Raw genomic sequence first — 22,171 nt, forward strand, 5'->3', positions numbered from 1 at the left:
AATGGTTCATAGATATGACCCCAAATGTACAAGCAACAAAAGAGTAAATGGAAAATAGGATTTCATAAAAAAATTAAGCACCTTTGTGCTACAAAGAACATCATCAAGAAAGTAAAAAGGCAATCCACAGAAAGGGAGAAAAACTGCAGAGAATATATCTTACAAGGGACTTGTACATAGAGTGTATAAAAGATCTTATAATTCAGTAATAAAAAGACAATGCAATTGAAAAATGGGCAAAGTACCTGCAGAGATATTTTATCAAAGAACATATGCCACGGCCAATAAGTGTATGAAAAGATACTCAATATCACGAACAACGATGCAAGCGAAAGCCAAAATGTGATTTCACACCCATTAAGTTACAACCCATTCAGATAATAGTAATTTTTAAAAGACAGATAATAATAGGATGGCAAGGATTTGGAGAAATTGGAACTTTCATACACCACCAGTGGGTTCTTGTTTTTTAAATTATACAGGCAGTTTATTACATCCAAGAATGAATGAATCAGTGTCATGAAAATTATTTTTTCTTTGACAAAAAGAAAGGGAAATCAATACCATCTTAGCACAGACATAAAAGCTGTGGTAGTCAGTCCTTTGCAGAAGGGGACAGCCCATCAGTCTATTGAGTCACACTTTGGGTCAGCAGGATTGCTGTTTGGATCATCTTCATTCTCCTTCAAAGCTCGAAGTCATCCATTTCCTGGAACAAAGACTCATCTACCTCCTCATTGTTTCCAGTATCCTCCAAGAACTAGATAGCAGATGTGTCAAGATTATGATCTGCTTCAAATGGCCATTTCCCACTTAATTTAGTTTTTCTTTCTGGTTTCCAGGAGTTCTGCATCAAACTCAGCCTTCCAATTTAAGAAACCACCTATTGTAATAGCAGTGCCGTGGAACAACTGATTTTCTGCTTCTTTTTCTTTTCATTCTATCTTCTAGTTTTTATCTGATCTATTTCATTGAATTTTTCTTGCAGGCGTCACTAGAGTAGAGATTATGAATAAAGATTATCACCATACAAAGATTTTCTTCAGCCGATAATGCTAATGAAATTAAAATGTCACAAACGCCATCATTTTCTAGATTTCCCTAGGAGAATATTTCGTAAAGAGGAGCTCTGAACTGGGAGCCAGTGGATCATGCCTGCAATCCTAGCTACTCAGGAGGCAGAGATCAGGAGGATTGCAGTTCAAAGCCAGCCTGGACAAATACTTCATGAGACCTATCTCAAAAAAACTCATCACAAAAAAGGGTTGATGGAGTGGCTCAAGATGTAGGCCCTGAGTTCAAACCAAGTACTGTAAGAAACAAAAAGAGTAGTCTTATCTGAGGGATTCTCCAGCCTCAGATGTCGCAGCAATGGTGAAGATGGTGGAGTGGCTGATAATACTTAGCAGGACCTTGTGAAGAAGTGAAGCACTACTGAAGGAGAATGTGATCAGAAGAGTCCTTTTATATTTTGGAAGACTAGTTCTTAGGAGGATTGGATTACATGCAGTCAGGCTATGATAGAGTCAGTGGTAATAGACTCCCGAGCCCCAAGCTCAGTTGTGCTACTCCTTGCGGTAATTTGTCATCAGGGCCCTCACTGCTGCCTATGGACCTCCCAAACACACAGGCAGTGAACTGCACCAGATCTAGGCCATCCTGGCTGCCTAGCAGTGAGATTTATAAATTGTGCAGTTGGATTAGAAAACAGTATGACAGTTCTTCTAATAGTTAAGCCCAAGGTCCACATATAACCCAGCAATTCTAATCCTTGTTTTATATCCAAGAGAAATGAAAACATGCTGACAAAACTGTGTATACAAGCATTGTTAGTAGTGTTACTGGTAATAACTAAGAAGTGGAAGTAACCTAAATGCCCATCAACTGGTGAATGGATGAACAAATTGCATACAATGGAGCACTATTCATCAATAAAAAGAGATGGAAAATGGGTACAAGCTAAGGATGAATCCTGTGAATGTTATGATAAATTGGTCATAAAAAGCCACCTGTTGTTTGATTCCATTGATATGAAATGCTCAGAGTAGCTAAATCTAGGGATACAGGCAACAGATGAGTGATTTCTTAGGACTGGTCTTAAGGTTGGGGTGGGGAATAACTGCTAATGTGTGTGGAGTTACTTTTAGAAGTGACGGAATGTTTAAATTCCTGGTGGTGATAGTTGCCCAACACTGTGAATATACTAATAACCATTGTGTCACACACTTTAAAACATTTTAGTGAATTAAATCTCAATAAAACTGAAAACTACAATTACCAAAAAGCTCATTAAAAACTTCCAATTCACTCATCATCAAATAAATTAAAAAATAAAATTACCATGAGATTCACCTTTCATCAAATTGGAAATGCAAAGTGTGTGTGTGTGTGTGTGTGTTGACCTAGCTATTTAAAATAACCTTTGAAATATATTTATATAAAGTTTATCTTTCAAAATACAGCAGTGGAAAGTAGAAACACCCCATAGTCATTCAATGTACGTTTCATGACAATTCCTGGAAACCACGGAACTCCTTATCTAATTTGCTTTAACACCTTGAAATATTTACCATGACTCTGGTCTATACAACTATAAATACTGAGGCAAAGCTTTAGCATTATTAATCCTTTCCTGAAAATAATTTTGTTTTGCTGTAATCTTCATTACATATTTGCATATGCCAACCATTTAATGCCCCCCTAAACCTTATGCAGAGGTACTACTAAAATCTCTAGATTATAGTTGAGGAACCTGATAGAAATGTGAAGTAATTTTAATATTGAGTCTGGATTAAAGTTTGTTATTTGTGCACTATTCTCATATGTCCCTATACCCCTTTTTCCATGCTGTCTTCTGACATGAGCAAAACTTTACAAAAACACAACAACAACAACAAATTTCTTTTGTCTCAACTCTTCTTGCTAAGAATCTCTTAAAAAGTGCCAACTCTATTTTCTTTGTCTTACAAGCATTTTAAACAGTTCACAACTTGGGGCAAGCATAGAAGCCTGCAACTCTGTCACTGTGTGTTAAACCTATAAATCTTCAAATTATTGTAGCTTTGTCAGTCTGGAGGGGTGCAAATGTAGAATAATGATAAATTGATTACTCTTCGCTTTTGGTGGGGGGTAGGTACTGGGATTTGAACTCAGGGCCTCATACTTGCTAGGCAGGTGCTCTACCACTTGAGCCATGCCCTCAGCCTGCATTATTTCAAATCCCAGCTTAAACTTGAAAATTTTTTCCTCCAAATACATAATTTGTATAAATCCAAAGATGGAATCTAGGAAATAAAGACAGCTGTAAAGATTTCTCATACTGAAACACTATGTGCATCTTTTTCCTCCTCCTCTTTTGCCCTGGCCTCCTCTTCCCCTCTTCCCGCCTTCTCCTGCTTCTCTACTTGTAGTGCTGGCAATCAAACCCAGGGCTTCACGCATGTTAGGCAAGTGCTCTACCACCGAGCTTTACTCCCTAGTCTACCACATCTCCTTTCAGCAAAGCAGAATAGGGTAATTTAACAAAATGGAATTGCCTATTTCCTCTAATGAGTAAAATCTAAATACATTTAACTGGCCATTTCCCCCACATAGTCTCAAAATGAGATTATTAGTCAGTATCTGATGAAATACAGCAAGTAATTAGAATCATATCCCCTGAGTCTACATATGTTTAAATCAACAGAGATTTGTACAGTAAGGTACTGTAATTTTTTAATGATGATTTTGTGTTTCTCAGAGAAACAAAATAACATACTCCGAAGTATTCCATATGTAACCCTCAAATATAACACAAATACTAAGAATTATTCTCCAATATTAACAGTAATTCTCAATATTCAGTACCCATTAACAACCACTTAAACTCATATGCTTAGAGTTTTCTGTGCTCTTGCCATATTGGCATGGCAAGAAACTATGAGAATTCCTCTGTGGTATTTCTAATGCTTTAGGGTGTCCTAAACAATAGATTTGGGGAAAGCTTACAATTATGTGCCCTGATTATGTGACCGGGATTAAGCTCCGTGGAAGACAGCAATGGAATAAGCTTTTCATTTTAGGGATTTTTTAAGTTGGTTCTTGTTTTCTCACAGAAAGTTTTCAAAACCATGATGATTCATGGTAATCAAGAATTTCTTATTGGAGAGGTTAATTTTTACAGCTTTACTGCAATATAATTGGCATACATTAAGCTACCCATATATATACAGAGGCAACCTGATGAGTTTTGATGTATGTGTGCACCTGTGAAGCCATCATCACAATGAAAATAACATGATCATGGTCCTCATAGAAGATAAGTTTTAATATAATATTGTAACATTTTGGTGACTATTAGATCCCCCATTGCAGCTGCCATTAGGATGCCATATTTATTGTCTATTTAGTGAACACATTTTCTTGAATTTATTATCATCTTTTTAACATTAATGTACTAAGAGAACAAAAGATTAAGCTGAATCTGTGATTTTTATTTTAGTGTTTTTGAAGAGCACCTGAATGGCGCTGAAGTTGGCCTTTAACTCTACAAATGGACAAGTATGAAATCCTCCATGTGCATGCGATGATTCAGAGTACCACAAAGTCATAGCCACCTTTTCTAGAGAAGGGGCAGCAGATAAGCCTAGTCTTCTACCCGGTGAGTAGGAGTTAACCTTAGTTTTTCAAGGCACATCACTCTATAAACAATTTACGAACCAATAAACACAAGACTTTTGAAAGGATGGGCCTAAATGTGGTTATAATGGCAAGTCACCTCCCTCTCCTGTGAAGTATCTTCCATCTTATCAGAGAGAACAGCAAAGAAAGAAAGAAAAAGAGCAGCAAGATTCTTGTAATATCTAACTTCTCCAATAAAATACACTGTCCAGAAAGCTTGTAATTCTTGTGGCTTTTGGCAGCGTTTCTGAAAATAGACATAGTTGCTTTTGTCCTCCCTGCTAACAACCTATTTGCCTACAGGGCCGGTCCGGATGAAGTCTGGAAAAATTTATTTATTGAGTTTCTCCAGATAGCTCATTCCTGTACTCTCTTATTTTCAACCCCGTTCTGGAAACAGTTTTAAGGACGCCGGATTTAAGCTGGAGGCTACAGATTGTCTTGTCTCATTTGCCACCAACACCCTCTCTACTTTCCCTTCTCAAAGGATGTCCCCTCTGCAGCTCTACTCTGCTCATTCGCAGAACTGTGGCCCTGAGGTCTCCAGCTCCCTTCTTTGCCTTGGGTCCCAGGACCCTCTGGTTGAGGTTTAACTTCTTGGATTGGGAGGACGGCTGGGGGCTTGTAAGTACCTGCTGATCGTCTCCTTGCCTCCCTCTCCAAATGAAGGGAAGATTCCAGTGGATTTGACACATCCCTGAATCTGGGCCTGCCAGTAGCAGGTCGGGAGCTGACTTACGCTGGGGAGGACTTGGACGAAGCAGGCCTTTTCCACCTGCGTAATTACAGGCTTGGGAGTAGCGAGGCGGCAGCAGCAGCAGCGGCAGCCACGGGAGCAGGGGAGGAGCGCAGGCAGCGGCCTCGGCGGGCCCGGGAGGAGGAGGGGGAGGAGGAGGAGCTGAAGCGCAGAGAGCGGCAGGCAGCGGCTCGGCCCGACTTGCAGCAGCGGCGGCGGCGGCGGCGGCGGCGGTGCGGACACTCCGCAGCCCCCCGAGCCCCGAGTCCCGGCGGGGACAGCAGCAGGGAGCGCACGACCGGCCACCGCAAGTCGGCCCCACCGAGCAGCCGTCCCCGCGCGGGGAGACCGCCAGCTATGGCCACGCCGCGGGATCCGCAAGAAGAGCTGCTGTCCCTGGCCAGCCCCGGGTCCCAATGGTTCGGGGACCGGGGGGAGGGGGAGGATGGAGCGGTGACGCCGAAAGGGGCCAGGCCCGCGCCGCAGGCTGGGGAGCCCGGCCGGGGGTTGGGCCCCGGGGCTGGAGAAGCTGCGCCTCGGGAACCCGGCTCCGGCTCCGGCTCCGGCCCCGCCCGGCCGCCGCCCGTTGCCACGGAAACTGCATCCACAGGTAAGGCTGGCTGGCGGGAGCCGCTGCCCCGCTAATGGCGTCGGGCACCCGGGTCCCTGCCGCTCCTTTTCCCCACCGCAACCTTCCCGGTGCTCTCCGACTTGAGCACCCAGCTCCGTTTTTTCGCCACGGATGACTGGTAGAAACCAGCAATTTTATTTTATCCAAAGCTTGGAAGGAAGCAATGCTAGCGATGCTTTTCTTAATTTCATGATTATTCTTTTTCAGCTTTAAAAAATTGTTCTCATTGGCAAACTACAGCATCTTGGCTTCTGGTGCACCCCGGTACAAGTTTCTCCCTCTTGTCAGGGGACTCGGGGCTCGGGGCCGGTGTGACAGGTTGTGAAGGTTTTCTGGGGCGTGTTTGCGCGCAGCGTGCGCGCGGGCGACTGGAGACGCCAGCAACAAAGCGCGGGGCGAGCCCGCTGCCCCAGAACCTGGCTCGGTCCAGGGACAGTGATGTGGCTTTAACTCTCCTTTACCTGACCCTTCAGGAATTGCCACACCCTACTCCCTCCCAGGTTTCCTTTCCATCCTCCCCTCCCCCTCTCCCGCGCAGAACGCAAATCCCAAGGAGCGTGCGCCCAGTTCCTAGGAGGAACAGCGTTGCAAGCGGGTTGGGAGTTGTGGCTGCCCTTGCTCAGAGCCTTTCTTTCCTGGCTGCCCTGATACCCGCTTCGTGCCGGGAGCATTGAAACTTGGAGCCCTGAAATGGGGCCGTCCTGACTGCGGATTGGAGGATTTGGATGGTAGCGAGCGGACGAGGCACAGTTTACCAGCAGTCTGAGCCGGCCCTGGAATTTTTGGAAATTGCTCAGGGTTCGGCCTCTCTTTGCCTGATTCCTCCTTAGCAGCAGGAGCAGACCCGGCCTCGGACTTTGGGGAGGGGCTGCTAGCTTGTTAAGCGCTGTTTCCAGCTAGAGATGTAGGGGTGTTGTGTTCTGCTGTTCTCTGAGAAAGCTTTGCTATGGTGGAGTGGGAGTTGTGTAGTTTTGGCAAGGTAGCGCTAGAAGGCCTGGGTGGTGGGTGATCCCAGAGGAGGGGAAAAGGGGGAGGGACTGGCATCTGTGCTCTTGGCAGCTGACGTAGGAAAACCCTTTTCTTAAGCCACCCCGTCTGTTAAAGGTTATGTGAAGTGCCATAGGTTGTCCTAACTCTGCTCTAATAAAAAAGATTTGAGCTGGGAGGAAAGGTTTGGAAAACACGTTGAATAAAACTTGTCAATATTCTGAAGGAAAGTGAAGAAGTAGGAGCCATATATAAGTAAAAGGGGGAGGAGTAAGTGAAGAAAGAGAAGGAGGAGAAAAGGGTGAAAATAAAAACAAGAGAAAGACTAAACAGCTGAAAGCCCCATTTGTCATAGAGTATTATGGAGAGGGGGCAGGGATCTAAGACTAAGAACTCTTACCCAGCCTCTCTGTCAACTTCTGCATTTAAATGATCTGCAAAAGCCAAAGGCAAGTGAGAATAAATATAGAAGGTAGTTAGTGTCACTCGTATTCTTTGCGGAAGATAGCTCATAATTTAGAACCTTTTTCCATCATACTCAAAGTAAATGATGTCTTTGTAAATATTGTCTGCCTCCTGTTAGTGTCACCAAGGGAAGGTGAACTAAGGAAAAGAAGCTAAATATCCTGTGGTTAGTAACATACTATCTACTGCAATGAGTTATTTCATAGAAAATATATATACGGTATCATAAATATGATACAATGTGATCTTCTGGTGTAGTCTATATTGTACAATGATTAAATCAAGCTAAGCAACATCACTATTATCATTTTTTGTGGTGAAAATATCTAAATCTACTCTTAGCAATTTTGACATATACAATTCATTATCACAGAATGGTAACTAGAATAAATAACAATGCATTTCCCGCATTTAGCGTCATTCTTATAAAAATATTTTGCTTTGTTGAATGTTAGGAGTTTCCTATCCTAAATAACACATGCATTAATAAGCTCAAACATGATTCTAGGTTCAGGTGGGAGGAGAATGAAGGGAGGGGGAAGGAGCAAATGTCTTGCAGATTATGTAGAAATGTTTTCATTCATTATTGCTACTTGATGCAATAATGCATGTAGTTGTTTACTGGTTAATGTTTTAAATGTGTAAATTTCTTAATAAGTCGACTGGACACACTGCTATATGATACCTAGATGCTGTTAATGACAGCCAATAAGGAACCAGGTCTGGAAAAACCCCAATCAAATCTAGGCCAGCTTCCTTGTCTGTTATTTTGGCATTTCTATTGCTGTAAGCAAAGTCTACAGATGAATTCTCAACTGTATCAGAAGAGAAGCCACTGGAAGAGTGGCTCAAGTGGTAGAGTGCCTGCCTAGTAATTGCAAGACTGAGTTCAAGCCCCAGTACCACCAAAAAACCAAAAAAATCACAAATCAACTGTATCACAGACAAAAATAGAAAGGAAGCCTATTTGCACATTGCTTTACTTTACATTTTAATTTTGTTTTATAAATAGAAATTAATTTTCTCACAGTTCAGAGGTTGGGAAGTCTAAATTCAAGGTGTCAGCAGATTTGGTGTCTGGTGGGTTGGCTTTCTGGCTCATAGATGGTCAGTCACCTTTTTCTGTGACTTCACATGGCAGAAAGCTGTGTTGGGACTCATCTCCAACTAAAAGTAACTTAGACTGAATGAGAAGCACTGTAAGTTTCAGATGGAATATTAAAAAAAAAAGACAGATATTGATGTTTTAAAAACTTTTCTGAAAAACATCACCAATCATGCCATCTGGACAGAAATTCTGTTATTTATTTTTATATATTGATGGTAATTAAAGTTCCCAAAGAAATATTTCCAAAAATATTTTCCAATAATATCCTGGAATGAATATATGTTTCAGCATCATTAAAGCTACACTATATAAGTCCATTATCACTGTCTTTTCAGGTATTCTCATTGCTGTGTCCATTTTGTGGCATGGAAACATCCTCAACAAAGAGTAACACTGTCTTCTTGAGCTGCAAGTTTTTCAGTCTTTGGCCAAAGAACATTGATGACACCATGTGTAGGCTACAACATGTTAGAGTTGTTAATCATGAAACTGTGCCATCATCTAATAGCTTTATACAAAGGATATTAAGAACAACTGCTTTGTTTCTCTCATGATCAGTTATTTTATTCCTGGAAACTATTCAAAAGGAGCATATGATAACAAAAGGATAGAAGAATGGTGCTTTGTTTAAAGAAAGAATTTAAAATAGAACATTTGAACAAAATGAAATGGTAAGAAGTTAACTCATTGATGGCTTCATGAATGGAAAGCAAAAGGAAGAACAGGATGGAGACTGGTCAGGGGAAATCAGTTTAATGTAATTTGCTTCAGTAATATTGACAAAATAATTTGACTTAAATTTCTAGATAATTGCAAAAAAAGAAAAGTTTTTTTCCAATTTATATTACTTGGACCACAAAGCTCATAAATTTTTATTTTTCAAGTGCTAAATGTAACACTCTATTGGAAGAAGTATTCTTAGTCTCTCATGATTTGAATAACATTGAGAATATTTTATTATATCCTTTGTTTATTCTGCTTATACAATCATCTAGAGAACTGTAAAGCATTATTGATCATTATCTTCATCTGGAGACTTAATTGACTTTCTTCACTTTTGACTATCAAACACTGGATGTGTTTAATAGATGTATGCACATTTTTTATTTGGAGTTCTTTCCAGTAATCCTCTTTAGAAAGTGTAAATTCCAACCTTCTGTTTTCTTTCCTCTTTTGAGAAAGCTACAGTTTTATTGACGTGGGAAGGGCCTCTCTACTTTGCTTTTACAATCTTTTGAAGAACATATAAGAATAAAGGGTTTAGAAGGCTAATGCAATTTATTTATTTGGACATAGCCTCTGGACATAATCAGTAATATTTCTAGCAGTCAAGTGTAGTGCATGTCCCTTAATAGAGAATTCAAATTAAGTTAAATTAAAATTTAGAAACACGTGCTTTAAAAATACATTGAAAATGGATATTAGGGCTATCAGCCTGACTTTCCCTTCATGAACTTTCTGTTCCAGGAAACCCACCTTACTCATTGCACTGCAAATGCACCATAAGCTTTCCTGCCCTCATCTCTTCTGTAGGTTGGTTATGGAATTCTAATTCTGAGAGTTTTTTGGCAAGTGGTTGATTATCTCGCCCATTATACTGTCTATTCTGTGTAGATGGATTGCAGAAAGTTTTTATTATCTGTAAAATAAGAAATCATTATGGTTCAATTCAACTTAGTAAACATTTATTCAGTGACTTATTGGTGTACAGATCTTTGCTAACTACAGGTCATGGGTTTCTAGAACACGTGCACCTTTCTGTTTAACATTAGAATTTAGTTAAGTCAAACATTTCCTTTTGTGTCAGTTTTCATTTTCCTCATTCCCAAGTCATTGCTGGAAAACTGACTAAAAAGGCATTATAATTATCCAACCCCACATGCACACGGGCACGAGTTAGTTTTGTGAGATCAACGCAAGATAAATAAATATGAGCACAGCTTTCAAAGACTACATAGCTGTGGAAAATAAATGTATTTGTCTTCCCTTCTCTCTTTTTATCTCATTCTTTCTTCTTCAAAGAACTGGATGAATATTATTCCAAGATCTTCGGCTTTGTTAATTGGGATTTAATTTTATAATTAAAGCAAACTATTTTAGCAGTGACAAAGGGAGCTTTTAAAAAGGTACTGGAAAATTTTAGAAGGTAATGAAAATAAAAGACATATTTCAAGAAACTAGCAATATATCTACACATTAATGCTCATTGTAAAGAGCATGGTCAGAAAAATGAAAGACAAGTCTTATTGATTTAAATACTGTTTGAGGACAAAGAGAACAATGAGAAGCCCATGAACTAGAGAGTCCACTGTTTGTGGAAGATGAGAAAAGAGGGAAGTGTGTGAGAAAAGAAGGAAGAGCTTCTTGATCTATATTTGATCTGTATGATTTTATATGGACAGGTTAGAAAAGCTAAAACATACAGAAAGAAAGACTGGAAGCCTAGGAGAAGTAAAGAGAGGGTAAAATTTGGTATTGCTGCTGTGATTATTTTGGTTCTTCAGGTCCACCTACCTTACGTCTCAGAGCGTTGAATGTGCTGGGTAGTTTTCAAGTCATTCTAAGCATCTTTTAAGAATAAGATGCAAGTTAAAATGCATAAAGAAAAAAAGAGGAAAATTGTGGATTCTTTTACTTATAAGCCAATATGTTTGATGCTGATTGCTGGTGAAATCTAAGAATGTATTTTTATGCCAAGTTTTAATATTTCTTATGAAACCTGAGTTTCTTTTTTTTCTTTGGCAGTACGGGAGATTGAACTCGGGGTATCATGCTTACTAGACAGGTGCTCTTACTGCTTGAGCCTCTCCACCTGTTTAATATTTCTTATGAAAGAAGAAGTATATTGATCTCCAGAAATTCTCATTGTTCTCTAAAAAATGTCAGTATGATGTAATTTTCTTTTTTTTTTCAGATTCTGAATCACTACCATATATGCAGCACTTGCTATACCCAAGAACACTACAAAACATTCAATTTATCAAAGATGTAGAAAATATATTCTTTAATTTCATAAATAGCACAAAGTTTCAAAGGATGGTTGATACACTTCAGGAGAACACTAATATGAAAATGTCTTGATTTTAGTGTTGACTCAAAAACAAGATAAACTCTTTTTATTAAAGTAATCTTTGTGCTAATTAAAAATTTATTTTTTAAACTATCATATAATTGTTGTATTGGAAGTACATTGTGACATTTACAAAAGTTCTTACAATATTTCACAGTTGAATTCACCTCGTCCATCATTCTCCTTTATTTCCCTCCCCATTCCTTGAATAGTTTCAGCATGTCCATTTTTCCATTTGCATACATGAGTACATAATAAAAAATTCTTTTTCGGGTAGGAAATACATATACATAGTATTAAAACTTAAAAGGTACAAAAGAGTATACAGAGTATCTTAGTTATATCTTATTTTTTAATAAGATAGACATATGTAAATCATTCACGATTATGCTACTATTGATTGAACCTTTATTCCAAGTATTGTTCTAACCACTGAGGATAAAGTAGAGAAAAATCAGGTAAAAATCTGTCTTCCATAAGGTATGTATTTTTTTTTCTGGGTAATTAATGTTGACAGTGAAAGGGTCAAGGAGTCCTGGACGTTTAATATTCAGAAATCAATCAGAGGAAGGAGAGAGGAGAGGGGAGATAGAGAACAGAAAATATTTGTGAAGGGAGGCTGAGAATCACAGAGAAAGTTAAAACAGAGCAGTGGGAGCAGAAGAACTAGTCAAAGAAGGCCTCTTTGATAAGGTGGCATTGAAGCAGGGACTGGACGGAAGTGACAGAAAATTCATGCAGATGCCTGGGAGAGGAGGATCATTTTAGGCAGAGGAATGACTCTGGTGTGAGTGTGTCTGGCACATTCCAGAATTAGCAGGAAGGACAGGGAAGTGAAGTAAGTAAGGGGAGAATGGTAGGAGATGAACAAAGGGTGAAGGGTAATGGGCAGACTGAGTCCTGCAGGTCCTTGAAAGGTTTTTGTATTTTACTCTGAGTTCAATGGGAATTACAGGAGAGTTTTTTTTTTTTTTTTTTTTTGGTAGAAGGACAGCATGTTAAGAGTTATGTTTTACGTTAGGTTTCGTAGGCCTCTCTGGTTATTATGTTGAAAGTAACATAGGGTGATGGCGGTAGATTTAGAGCAAAGATAAGAATTAGTAGACTATTGCATGAACAGTAGATCATGACGGCTTTCACCAGAGGAATAACATTAGAGGAGATGAAAAATGGTTGGATCCCAGACATATTCTGAATAAATATTCTGAAGTTAACACTGTGACCTCATGGATTATGGGTGGCATGTGAGAGAAAGGACTCAAGAATCATGCTTTGCTTTTTGGCTTGAGCAAATACAAGAATGCAATTAGCTGAGATTGAGATTTTAGGAAGAGCACATTTTAGAGGGAAAAAAAAGCCAAGATTTTGTTTTTGCAAATATTAATTTTGAAATACTCATTAGATGTCCAGGTGGAGATGTGAAGTCAGCAAGGTAGAGTAGGGCTGGAGCATGGTCTGGACAGGGCATATACATTTAGGAGTTGTTAATAGAAATGAGATTACAAAGAGAGTCAATGTTGACAGTGAAGGGGTCAAGGAGTCCTGGGACACTCAAATATTCAGAAGTTTAGAAAAGGAAATCAAATAAAAGTGGCCAAAAAAGTAGGAGAACTGAAAGAATGGAACCTCAGAAGGCAAGAGGGCTGAATGTCCAGAGAAACCGAATAATTGAAAAATTCTAATAGATTGGGTGATATGAGAACTGAGAATCAGTCATTGGATTTGACAGTGAGGAAGTTATTATGAGTTTTCTGAGACTGTACTTTATGTGAAATGATGGGGGAAAAAACCGTTGGTTAGAATGGGACTTAGAAAAATGGGAGTTCAGAGAGTAAGAGATGGCATCTATACACAGGATTCTTTTAGAAGTTTACTATAAAGGAAATAAAAAACAATAGTAACCAAATGAGGGAATGGGGAGAAGAAAAAATGATATTTCCTTTTTTTTTTTTTTTTACATTTTGTTAGATAATTGCTAAAGTTTGGATATGGAAGGTCCCTCAAATGCCTGTGTGTTAAATGTTTGGTCCCCAACTTGGCACTATAGGGAGGTAGAAACTTTTAAGATGTGGGTCTAGTAGGAAGCCTTGTAGTCATTGGGAGGTAAGCCCTTGAAGGGGACAGTGGGACCCAAGCCCCTTTCTCTTCCCTTTTCACATCCTGGTCATGAAGTGGCAGCTTTGCTCTATCACACACTCCCCATATGCCATACCATGCACCCAAAGCAAGGTGACCAGTTGATCATGGATCCTAACCTTCAAAACTGTGAGCCAAAATCAAACTTCTCTCTTTGTAATTTGATCATATCATGTGTTTGTTATAAAACAGGAAGTTGTCTATCATGATGACACAAATGATTCAGTAGGCAGGGAAAGATTGACGGTACAGGAGAGAAAGGGGGCATTTCCTGCAACCATGTGTCTGAATAGGTGAGAGGAAATGGATCCAATGCACAGTGGAGGGCAGATTTTCAACATGAGGACAGTTCATAGATATGACTAGAAGAAAGAAGGAGGAGAGAGCACATGTGCAAAGAGTGGGTGGATATGAACATAGAAGTTCTCGTCTTATTGCATCTATTTTATCAATAAAACAGGAAACAAGGCCCACATCAGAGTGAAAGTAGGAATGGAGGACTAGTGGAGTGGCTCAAGCAATATGAGCACCTGCTTACCCAGTGTGAGGCCCTGGGTTCAAACTCCAGTGGCCAACCCCCCCCCGCCCCATATTGCTGATTATTTTTCGAAAAAGAAAGTAGAAATGGAATTGTTGGACAATTGAGAAGTAGAGTGAAGGTATAACATCATCTGGGATAATGGAAGATTGAAAGGATGGGAGAAAATTAGGAGTTCTGAACAGTCCTTGGAACTCACTTGGAGCTGACAGTCATAAGCTTAAAGTGAAACTAGTTATTATAAGGCCTTGCATACACGATGGCCATGGCATCTTGGGAGGAGGAATGATGCACAGGGAAAAGGTGATGTAAACAGTGCATTATACATGCTGGTGGGTAGCCAAAGTAAGGGAGCTGAAGGAATGAGAGGTAGTGATAGGAAAGGACATAATAGCCTGGTCTTCAAAGCTAGAGGTTTCTAGAGAGTGGGAAGAACAGTGGCTTGTAAAATTATGAATGTAAGATCCTGACTATAGGTCCTGCAAAATCTGTTTATTGTGTGTAGAATGTAGGAGATAAAACTGAAAATAGTTCCTGCTGGGGGTTGAGATCTTTGAGATTATAATTAACTAAATAATATGAGCTAGTTGTATGGTGACATTACTAAAACAGCTTCCGTAATTCCGGGTAGTAAATAGGAAGTCTCAAGTGCACATGATATGAGATAATAGTTTCCCTAGATTCTGTTCTAGGCAGACCATATTTGAGTTTTGTACCAAAGGGTGGGTGTCATGCTTCAAGAGACTTCGATGATCTGTGATATGGTGAGTGAAAGACAACTAGATTATAGTAAGGCTTTCAGAAAACATACCATTTGAGAAATAGCTGAAAGAAATTAATACTTTTTAGCAAGAAGAAAATAATTTAAAGGAGATCTGATATTTAAATTCAAATGTTAGAATTTTCATAAAACAAAGTAAGATGTCTGGACTTAGGTGACTTCCGAGGGCAGAATTGAGACCAATGATTTGGGAGAGCAGAAAACTAGTCTTCATAATGTTCTTGTATTTAGAATTGGCCAGAATAGAGACAGAATGTCTCCTAGTGTTTAAGAAAAAGTGAAGCTGCTGTTTCAGTGGGGGAAATTTAGAAAGGAAAATATTAATTATGGCAGGATCTTTACACTTTCCTAAAAGAGAACAGTACTCCTACCTTTAAATTGTTGCTATTACTTTGCATTGTGGTTATTATGTTTCTTAACAGTGTACAGTTTACCAATGAAACCACAGTGTCTGTCATAAAACCATAGTAAACCTCAAAATAACTAACATGGTCTCCACAAAACTGTAGCTTCTTCAACTTTTCCTCTAGTTCTCCAATGTCAAGAAAAACTCAAAATGTAATGCTGTCTCCTAAGAGCTTCACAACTTTATCCAATTTTGGATCACTGACCTAAGCACAAAACATATTATCTGCAAATATATATTATTTATTTATTTCCTAACCTATCTTCTTCATTATTTTTACTACTGGGTCTAGTTCCTCAAATACTCAACGTAAAGTATTCTAAAATGTTTTTGGGAATGCATTAAATAGTTTTGAAATGATAAGAGGCACCATTTTATTTGCTTCTTATTCCTCTGCCTAGCTGTATATTTATGGCTGATTACTCACTGCAAGACCATGTTTGCTACTTGCCTTATGAATTACATTTTTAGCCAGAACAGTTCTGCTTTCTAATTTTCGTGTCCAATCCCCACATGAAATTTCTAATTCACCTACTGCATGAAATTATTGTAAAAACAATTATAGAGCAAATTCTTCCTTCCTCAATGTAGAAAATTTGTTGAATATCTTATATCTTTCAAATTACTTACAATTTTGTTTTATGCATTCACTGAAAAAACAACTCTTGGCTACTTGGGGGGAAGAAATTGGAGGATCATGATTCAAGGACAGCCCAGGCAAAATTAGCAAGACCCTGTCTAAAAAACAAGCCAGTGGCAGTACACATCTGTGGTCCCAGTAGTTGAGAGGTAGACATAGAAGGACTATGGCCCAAGGCTGGCAAGACCCTATCTGAAAAACAAACTAAAAACAAAAGAACATGGCTCAAGTGTTAGAATGTTTACCTATCAAGCATGAGGCCCTGAGTTCAACTTCCAGTACTGCCAAAACAACATAAAACAAAAACAAGCAAGTCTTGGAGAACAGAAAATCATGTGTATTTGAATTTTTGCTGATCAAGTTGGCAGGCATAAGAGTGAAAGTCAAAGTCATATCTACTTTGTCATGAATTTTTCAACTCTGAAAAATCAGAGCTTCTCAAAATATGGTCTGGAGACTACCTGCTCCAAAATTGCATTGGGCAATCATGGACCCCTGCTCAGGGAAACAAGCCTACCAAGCGCTGGTGAAAGCTTTAAAGTGATTTATGGATTGATCCTTTTTTGTTTTTGCAGGCTGGGGTTTGAACTTACGGCCTTGGGCTTGCTAGGCAGGAGCTCTATTATTTGAGCTACAGCCCCCAAGCCCTACTCCTTATTTTGATATAAGCCATGGGGACAAAGGAGCATAAGTGATGTCCCCTATCCCCATTTCCTCCTGAGCTTTTTACTATCTAGTTGGGAAGCATGGTTGATTCACATGAAACAAAGGTGAACAACTCAGGTCAGAGAGCAGCTAGGTGCTTAGATGGATGGTACAAACTCTGTGTTTGGCAGGAATTTCATGACAGTACAGGTTCTGAAGTCAAGGGTTTCTTACATCTAAATGACAAACAGAATAGGAACATAAAAGTGAGCAGAGATGCAGTCTAGGTAGAGGGAGAAAAATGTGTGTGACGACATGAATAGTGGCAAGACCTTCCTCAGCTCAACCAGGGGGGCAAAAGACAGATTATGGGGGGCTTGAAAGCTACTCACAGAAATCTGGACTCCTTTTGTATGCGTTCTGAGATGTTTACAGGTTTATATACAGGGGAAGTAATATTATAGAGCTGTGTTGAAGGATTATTATGTCAGTGGCATAGAAGATGAACTCAGTAGAGATGATCCTGAAACCTGCTGAAAGAAGGCTGACCCGTAATATAAAATTCAGAGCCTTGAGTAAGTAGCCATGGAACTAAAGATGGGAAGAAAATGAGCAGTTTTATAGGAACGTGGGAAGGAATGAATAAAAGATGACTGTAAAATTCTGTGCCCTAGGGCTTGGAGAATGTTGGTTACTACAGAGGGTGGGAGCAGGAACTGGTTAAGTGGGTGAAGATAATGAATTAATTTTTTAGTCAAATGGGGCTTAAAATGATGACAGGTCATTTGAATGGAAATTGCTATTTAGGAACTGTGGATAAATGAATGGATTTTAGAAATATAAAAGGATTGTTGGTAATAGATTTAGAAAATTAGTAGAGAAGCCATAAAATAAGTTTTTGAAAGCAAGATTATATAGAATGGAAAAACAGAGAACTAAGGACATAGTGAGAGCTCCTTGTCTCTTACTACTTGAGTGGCTCAGGCAAGTTACTGAACAGATAATATATATATATTATACCATATATATATATATATATGGTATTGGAGCACCTGGCAGTGAAGTGGTAATTGATCTCATTATTATGGTGTTATGGAAGTCAAGATGTCATGGCATAGAATGAGCTGAGATTGAGAAACCAGATTTATCTAGTTTTGGCTTTGGCACCTAATATGTCACTGTGAGTAAGTCATATGACTGCTTTATATTTTGGTTTCCTTATATATATAATGTGGGTGCAATACTTTTTTTCTGGATGTTTTATAATGCTCTTGTAAAGAAAAAGATAACTTCAGGAAGATCATGCAAATGATAAGGAATTGTATCTGCAAGGTGCTATTAATAGGAAGCTTAGTCAGCAATATCAGATGCAGAAGCGATACTGAAGAACAAAGATTGAGATAAATCATGCTACCTCAACTATGGATATTTTAATAAAAATGCTTGTCATGCTTATCTGGGCCTCAGCCAAATAGTAATGGAAAATGGCAGGAGAACAAGGAAGAACAGGAGTGGGGAGAAGTAGGTTCTGGTGATTTTCAAAGGAAGATTTTGGCTAGGAGGAGTGCAGTAGAAGAGGGAATTTGCTGAATTTGCCACAATCTAATAATGAGAGACCCATGCCTGGAGCAGGGCTGAGGTGTGCCCAGGGGGCCTGCTGGAGTGAGGGAGGATGGCAGGTGGGATCTATTCTGATTTTCTGCTCAGTGGAAGGGAAATAAGTGTAGGAAGCTGTCCCAGGTATGTGTGGGAGTTGGTTTGGAAGAGGCAGCCCTACTTTTCAGAAAGGGTATACAGTGAGAGCCAGAGCCTGCTATCCCCAGGGCATGTTCAGGGCATGTTTAAATCAATGGCCCTGTGGGCTTATGGGAGTCTGCAGACTAGTCCTACAGCTCAGTAAAGTCTTCTACAACTACATTAATGCTCTGGAAAGATGAAGTAGACATACTTTTCCACACCCCTCCTGCTAAAATAGCTATAAAAAAAAAACCCTGGATTTATATATAAAATAAATATAAAAGACTAAAATGTGGAGAGGAGAAGGCAGAGTTTCTAGGGATCTTGGGTCCAAAGAACTCAGGAGTGAATTCTCTAGGTTTTCTTTTTCTCCATGTATCTCAGACTGGATACAGGAGAAGCTAGCAACAAGAAAGCACCAATGGGAAACCCCAGGGAAAAAGCCTGCTATCTCTAGCAAAAGGATCAGGAAAGGGGTAACCTTGTAAGACAGAAAAGTTATAGATAACAGCTGCTTTATTCTGTTGCATTAGTCACTTTTTTCATCACTGTGACCAAAATACTTGAGAGAACAATTTATAATCAGAAAGGATTTATTTTGACTCATGGTTTCAGAGGGTGCAGTCCATAATTGCTTGGCTCAAGAACTTGGGCAGAACATCATGGTGACAGGAGCAGGTGGCAAGGAGGTTCTTCACTTCATGATGTACAGGAAGCAGAGTAGCAAGAAAGGGCCAAGGAAAGATATATTCCCAAGGTATATATTCTCCAGTGGCCTACTTCCTCCAACCAGGCCCTGCCTTCCTCAGTTCTACCACTTCTTAATAGTCTATTCAAATTTTGAATCCATCATTGGATTACACCATTCATTAGGTCAGCGCCCTCATGATGTAATCTTCTCTGGAAGCTCTCACATACGCACCCAGCAGTGTGCTTTACCAGTCTGCTGGGCATTTCTCAATCCAATCACGCTGGCAATCATGATTAAGCACCACACCAGCCAGACACCACGAAATCGACTGAGGCCCCACTTCTACTGCAAAACTGAGACTTCTACCCTCTGAGGCTGAAAGATGCCCCAAGAACAGAAAGGCTAGCTTCCCTGAGAGGTAGCACAGTGTTAGACAGAGTAAAACCGGAGTTTTGGACCCCAGGCCCAAACTCCTGGGCTTTCACATGTCAGTTCTGTCCACTCATTCCTATATGTCAAATAAAGACATGGTGAAGGGTAGAGAAGGGAGATTTATGACATGGCCAGGGAGCGTTGTGAGAAGAGGCAAAGTAAGCACTTAGCCAATCTTCTGCCATGTTCAGAGTGCAGACCTCAGCTTTAGCTTTAAATTCACAAAGAATTAAAGCAAAGGGCAAAAGGTATGCATGGTTAAACAGACCCGGTCACAGGTGTGGTCTGATTGGTTATTATCTCAGTCCTTGTTCTGAGAGGGGTTCTGGAATTGTTATCCATATCCAGTCATTGTCGCCTGGAAGGTGGTCCATCTTGAGGAGGCTATACTCTCAGGGGTAGTTTCCATCCCTTGTCATAAACATGTTGGCAGTTTTGTCCTTCCAGGTATCCCAGGTGATTGCAAGGTAACTGCAAAGAAAACAGCTTAGAGGAAAGAAAGATACAAAATGGAGGCAGGGATGCCAAGCTTTCCCCCTGTCTCTTAAGTTAATTCATAGGCCCAAGTAAAGAGTCAGTGCTTTTCGGCAAAAGCAGTTTAAGAACCTCTTTCAGAGTCAGGAGTTTCACTGCTGCTTAGTGGAGAACCTTCTCCAACTACCGGTAACAAAGCAGCATCCTTCTTCACCAGCTAGTGTGGAATTTAGGGAAGATCCACCATCTCTTACTATCCAAATGTCCAGGTTTCAACTGAAAATCAATTGGGATGCCAAATACCAGGAAGGTATGAACTTGAATAATGAAAGACAGACAGTATCAGAATAACACAGACATTAGAATGACCTGAGAAGGATTTTAAAGCAGTGATCACAAATATGCTTCAACCATCAGTTACAAATACAATGGAAATAAATGCTAAAATAGAAATCCCCAGCAAAGAAATAGAAATAAAAGTGAATAAAAGGTAAAAAAGAAAAGTATAAAGAGCAACTCAATGGAATCTTTTAGAACTGACAAACACAATAACTGAAAGAATTAAACAAAACAGCAACTCAGCAACAGACTCCACAATAGAATGGAGAGCTTGGAAGAAAGGATCTGTGAACTTGAAGATAAGTGATAGAATGACCAGCCTGAACAACAGAGGGCAAACACTGAAAATAAAAGTGGATAAATAATAAAGTCCTTCCAATCTGAAGCATAGGAATATATATAGGAACTGGTTCCTTCCTCAAATGTTGGTGCACCAGATATGGGCTTCAGGGGAAATAACACTTACAATGCTCTGATTTCTGGCCCCATACTTACATGTACATTAATTAGGGGCACAGATAAGCTAAATTATTTTTGTAACACTTATATAACATTTATAATGTGTTCCAGGCTCCTTACATCTAGTCTTTATTACCATCAATGCAGAAGGTATGGTTACTTACCCATTTTGCTGATGAGGATAATAGCATATTCCTTTAATAGGTCCTAAACTAAGTGCTTGCATAAAAATAGGATGGCCATCGATGGTGGAACAGCAGCACAAGTAGAGAAAAAAAGCCATAGGGATTTTAGTTAACTGTAGGTTCCCTCTAAGTCAGTGGGGTGACACAGCTACCCCTGAGAGGAATAATTCCCAGCTTCATTAACTCTAAATGCCCAAAACAAGTACAAGAGAGCTGTGTTCAGCTCTAGGAGGGCTGGATCACGTGCAGGGCCTGGCAGAGTCCCGAGTGTGGGTAGAAATGGGAGTAGAAATCTTGACTGTGGTAGAAAGAGCTGAGGATTTACGTCCTGTGTAAAAGATGGCAGGATAGGTTATGACAGCTGTCTAAAAAATATGCCAAGGGTTGTCAAAGGGTGTAGGTGCTGGGGAGGACATGTTTGTGTGATTCTGAAGAATGGAGCTGTGGCCAATCAGAAGTTAAAGAGAAAAGATTAGAGTTCAGTATAATCAGAGCTGTAAAATAGAGAATAGCTTATACTGCACCATATTGTAAGGCGGCTCTTGTCACTGGAGATGTGTAACTGTATCCATGAAAGAGCAGCTATAAAAGAAAAATACGTTAAATAAGTAATTTAAAAAATCTTTTCAGAATTACAGACCCTCACAGGGAAAATCTGATGAGACCTTTGGACTCTCTGCCCAGGAAAATATACTTAACTTACCATCTTAAACACAAATTCTGTGATTTTTCTGAGACCTGTGAAATAACTCTCTCAGAATTCAGTGATACCAGATGCTTTCACACAGATCACCATTTATGTCACTGTTTATCCAGGAGTAGACTTTCATGGTTCAATAAAATCTCACTGAATCATATTCTGCTAAACAAATATTTGTTAAGCACTTGCTATACACACATACAAGGTATAAAGTTGAATAGATGACACTTAAATGTACAATAAGAATAAAAACATTATCATACTGGGAGCTAGTGGCTCATGCTTATAATCTCAGTTACTCAGTAGAGAGAGAGATCAGGAAGATCATGGTTCAAAGCCAGCCTGGGTAAAT

The 22,171-nt window shown here is 39.6% G+C and overlaps 1 protein-coding gene and 1 pseudogene across 1 annotated transcript in view; one reads left to right on the plus strand and one right to left on the minus strand.

Moving 5' to 3' along the window:
- Positions 1-284: 284 nt before the first annotated feature.
- On the minus strand, positions 285-5,354 carry LOC141421397 (RWD domain-containing protein 1 pseudogene; annotated as a pseudogene).
- A 268-nt stretch (positions 5,355-5,622) lies between these two features.
- The window catches only part of Rtn1 (reticulon 1), a 237,415-nt gene continuing 220,866 nt past the window's right edge, over positions 5,623-22,171 (plus strand). The window contains exon 1 of the mRNA XM_020178943.2: positions 5,623-6,005. Coding sequence (XP_020034532.2) covers positions 5,753-6,005 — 253 coding nt within the window. The 5' untranslated portion in view covers positions 5,623-5,752. The remainder of the gene's footprint in view (positions 6,006-22,171) is intronic.

This window comes from Castor canadensis, chromosome 3, assembly GCF_047511655.1.
Source record: "Castor canadensis chromosome 3, mCasCan1.hap1v2, whole genome shotgun sequence".
Taxonomy (NCBI): domain Eukaryota; kingdom Metazoa; phylum Chordata; class Mammalia; order Rodentia; family Castoridae; genus Castor; species Castor canadensis.